Source organism: Cricetulus griseus (genome assembly GCF_003668045.3).
Source record: "Cricetulus griseus strain 17A/GY chromosome 1 unlocalized genomic scaffold, alternate assembly CriGri-PICRH-1.0 chr1_0, whole genome shotgun sequence".
In the NCBI taxonomy this organism is placed as follows: Eukaryota; Metazoa; Chordata; class Mammalia; order Rodentia; family Cricetidae; genus Cricetulus; species Cricetulus griseus.
The window spans coordinates 128,393,050-128,397,671 of NW_023276806.1; the positions used below are offsets into that span (position 1 = coordinate 128,393,050).

At 35.4% G+C, this 4,622-nt stretch overlaps 1 protein-coding gene across 1 annotated transcript; it reads left to right on the forward strand.

The window, feature by feature from the left end:
• The first annotated feature begins 303 nt into the window (after positions 1 to 303).
• LOC100756387 (olfactory receptor 6C70) lies at positions 304 to 1,254 on the forward strand. Its single transcript, XM_027391839.1, has one exon. The coding sequence runs from the start codon at positions 316 to 318 to the stop codon at positions 1,252 to 1,254; it is 939 nt and encodes a 312-aa protein (XP_027247640.1). The 5' UTR covers positions 304 to 315.
• The last annotated feature ends 3,368 nt before the right edge of the window (positions 1,255 to 4,622 follow it).

A 4,622-nucleotide genomic window follows, 5' to 3' on the forward strand; every position in this document is an offset into this window, starting at 1 on the left:
TAACAGATCATCCATAATTAATTACAATTAACTCAATGTTTAAATTGAAAGAGTAGAAAAACTAATCTCTTACAAGTTGCTCAGATTAATTTCCATTAGTGAATTGATTCTCTATTACCTTTAAACTCTTACTGGAGAACTGTTGTTATATAGTTACCATCATATCTCTAATACCCATAATTATTACATTTTAAAGGGATGTGATTAGGAATATGGATCCTCTAATTTATTGTTTATTGGATACACACCTACTCGTGTGGATTTTAATTTTTATATATTTTTATTTCTAGAATTATAGTGAGATCACAAAGAAAAATGAAGAACCATACAAGACAGATAGAGTTTATCCTTCTTGGACTGACAAATAATTCTCATTTACAGATTGTAATTTTTTTGTCTCTTTTACTAAATTACTTGCTGAGTATGCTAGGAAACTTAACGATCATTGCCCTCACTGTGCTAGATCCCCACCTCAAGACACCAATGTATTTTTTCCTCCGTAATTTCTCTTTATTGGAAACCTTATTCACAACTACCTGCATACCCAAATTCTTAATCACCATTGTAACCAAGGAAAAGACAATTTCTTATAATGGTTGTATATGTCAATTGTTCTTTTATATATTCTTGGGGGCCACAGAGTTTTTCCTCTTGGCTACCATGTCCTATGACCGCTATATTGCCATCTGCAAGCCTTTGCACTATACATCCATCATGAGCAGCAAAGTTTGCCATCAGCTTGTCCTGGGTTCTTGGGTAACTGGATTCTTAGTGATTTTCCCACCACTGATTATTGGCCTTGACTTGGATTTCTGTGCTTCAAATGTCATTGACCATTTCCTTTGTGATGTTTCTCCTGTCCTGCAACTTTCTTGCTCAGACACACATATACTAGAACTAACTGCCTTCATCTTAGCTCTCATGACACTCTTTGTCACGTTAGTAGTAGTAGTCCTTTCTTACGCTCACATTGTCAAGACGATTGTTGAATTCCCTTTGGCTCAGCAAAAGAAAAAGGCCTTTTCCACTTGTTCTTCTCACATGATTGTTGTTTCCCTCACTTATGGGAGTTGCATCTTCATCTACATAAAGCCGTCAGCAAATGAAAGAGTTGCTTTGAGCAAAGGAATAGCTCTACTCAACACTTCAGTTGCCCCTTTGTTGAACCCATTCATTTATACTCTGAGGAATAAGCAGGTTAAACAAGCCTTTGGAGCAGTACTTAGAAGAATATTTTCTGCTTCAGAAAGGTAATAGTATTTAATTAAATGACTAACCTAAATCAGTAAACTAATTTGAGTTTTTTATGTTAATGAATATCTAGAATTTAATTATTTGTGTAATTTTAACTTGTCCAAGGTTAAAATTTATCTTTCATGTTCCTTTTTATTGTACTTTTATTCAAGATGAAAGTCTTTCTGTGCTAGATATAAAATCCAAATTACTTTGACTTAAAAGCATATATTAATTCAACAAACACAAATAATTAAGTGACCATTACTTAAAGAAATGTACTTTAATTCTTTACCCTTTACAAACCTTTGATAATTGTAATTTTGTAACTATTCTACATAATAAAAGTGATCCAAGAAAGCTTACTCCTTGAAAATAATCTATGGGTTAGTTTATGAAGTGATATTTTTAAACAATAAAGCACCATTTCCTGTTATTTGAATCATGTAGTTGAGTTATATGGTATTTTATTATTTGTATTAGATCAAGTTTAAATTGTATAGAGAATAAAATATTATTTAGTACATAGTGAGTTGACTTCACATGGTCTTTTTTAGGTTTGATACCATTGCTGAAAGCATTACTTTGGCCACCAAGACTGATGCTAACCTGGTTTACAAATGAATCTCAGCAATCTCACAACCACAAAGACCAATAGTCTCAGGGTGTGTTCAGGCTAGTGATACAGCTGGTCATGATTCAGACTGGTATAGGTGCTTGCCACACTGTGTCTCAGTGTGGTGCGGGGCAGCTCTAGAGAATAAGGTTTTCCTCGCTGACATGAAAATACCTGTGCTGTCCAAGATGAGAGGAGAGGTTGCAAAGTCTCCTGGCTACCAAAGCTAATGCTATGTTGGGCTGTACCAAAGTCTAATATCCACAACAACTTGTGCAATCACTAGAAGAGGAATAATGCTCTAAGTTCATTAAGAGACAGCGATTGCAAAGATCCAAGCCAAAATAAAAATGTCCTTGTGAGCTTCAAGATTCAACCAGTTAAAGCACCCAATTGAAAACTCTGATGTAGGAATGAAAACCTTCAGGTTTTCTTTGTAGAAGGACAATAAGGAGGCATGGTTCTGAATTCCAAAGCACAGTCCTCAGGAACTTTCATTCCTTGCTCCCTAGCAAGTGTTGTCTTATTTTTCTCTGGTTGCCCAATGTTGGGAGAAGAACGATGAAAGAATTCAGTAAAGGTAATTCAGGCCTAAAGGCATTATTTTATTCACTCTGATACAGGGTTTCATCATGCCAGGACTATTGTGTCTCAAATACGAGGCCTAGAATTAATCCCTTCTCTTCTATAAACAACATCTCTCTGCATGTGCCTAGACTTGGAAGAGGGTTAGATGTAACAAGTTTGCTCCATGCTGTTTTTAATGCATCGTATTGTTGTTGTAAGCCAAGTCACTTATTCTCAGCATGGCTTTCATATCTCTTGTGATGAGAGTTGGATATATGATCATTTGTACAAATCGGTGTGCCTGTCAGGAGGCAATCCTGGAGGATCTTACTGACCTTTGTGATCTATGTCTTTATTTATTTGGGATTCCAAGTATTAATTGCTTTTATAAACTTGCTTCTGCAGGTGGACCCTTTAGTCAGAAAACTTGCTTGCATATTTGTTCATTCTGAGAAAAGTTTTGCAGACTCAGGCTTACCATCATTGTTATTGATAACTTTCAACCTAGGAAAAATGTTCATAGAACTGGGAATGATCAACACATTTCCTAGTAGTTGTGGTAGTCTTACTGCATCCTTCTTTTGTGTAAATTATTTATTCAAATCATTAAATCTCATTCTAAATATTACTCAAAAATACTACTTTTCTAATTTTCTATTATCTAAGTCTTCTGATTTGGATTGTTTAAATCTTATTATTGGACTCACAAATGTTCTTGTTGCTGAATATCTTTGTATTGAATGGAGATTATTTGAAGAAAACAAAGCTAAATAAAATAATTTTCATAATACTTGCAACAGTTAAGGATCTGACATAAGCATTTGGGTCAAATGAGAACTGGAAGAACCAAGGAAATACAGATCAGGAAAGAAAATGTTATAAACTCCAAGAGAACAATGACTACATGGTCACAATCATCTTCACCAAAGAAGCTAGAAAATCATAGGAAGCCAGAAGCAGGGGGAAAATACTTCTTTGCCCCATAAGATGTTGCCACATACTGTATGAGTTATTTCAATTTACTATGTTAAGAAAGACTGCATGAAAATTTAAAAACTAAAGACTGCATGAAAAATGATTCCTAATGATAGTCTCTTATAGATTGGTGCCTAGCCCAATTGTCATCAGCGACTTCACTCAGCAACTGATGGAAACAGAGACCCACAGCCCAACATTAAGTGAACCTCTGGGAATCCTACAAAAGATGAAGAGGGAAGACTGCAGGGGCCAGATGTATCAAGAAAATCCAAAAGAATCAACTAACCTGGGCTCATAGGGGCTGACAGCACAGGTCTGAGCTAGGTCCTCTGAATATATGTCACGGTTGTGTAGCTTGGTGTTCTTGAGGGATTCCTAACAGTGGGAGTGGGGGCTGTCTTTGGTTCTGTTGCTGGCTTTTCAGGACCGTTTTCCTTATACTGAACTGCCTCACCCAGCCTTCGACTTGATATGCCCTTTTTAGTTTATATCAATGAGAGGCTTGCCCTTTTCTAAATAAAAATAGAGGAGTGGATGGTGCATAGGGAAGAAGGAAGAGGGTTGCTGAGAGGAGAGAATGGAGGAGCAACACCGTTTGGGTTGTAAAAAAATAGTAATAAATTTTAAAGAAGAAAATATATTAGGGCTATTGGCAGAAAACTCTTCTGGCCCGTTTTTTACTTATACCAAGTACATTATATTTAAAGTAATAAAAAATAGATTTAATTAGTTTAAGACACAAACTACCCAAATGTTAATTTTTTCTCAAAAAATAATATCTGAATTCACCATAAAATAAACACATGTAAAAAGTTTTAAAGAAAAAGAAAGACTGCATGAAATTCCTCCAGTAATGAATGATTCAGACATGAAAATAGCAGTATTAGCAACAGTAAGAAAACCAATCATTCATTTTCTGTACAATATACTTATTAGAAGATTCTTAGCTTCCTGTTTCAGTTAATATTTCTTCCTACATGTAACAACCACAGCCACTAAATATTTAAGTGATATGTTTGCATTATGTTTCATATGTTTGATTACCATTAGAGTATGACTGATAGCAATAAAATATTATTAAGCATGGCTCTTGGGTAAAGGGCTAATCTTTACCACAGTAAGTTGTTAGATCTCGGGTCGGCTAGATGGCTCACTGGGTAAAAGTGCTTGCTATGAAGCCAGATGATCTGAGCTTGATAACAGGAGCCTAACTAACCCCGGAGGGATT

Coding starts and splice junctions, on each gene's coding strand:
- LOC100756387 (XM_027391839.1), top strand. CDS start 316: ATGAAGAACCATACAAGACAGATAGAGTTTATCCTTCTTGGACTGACA.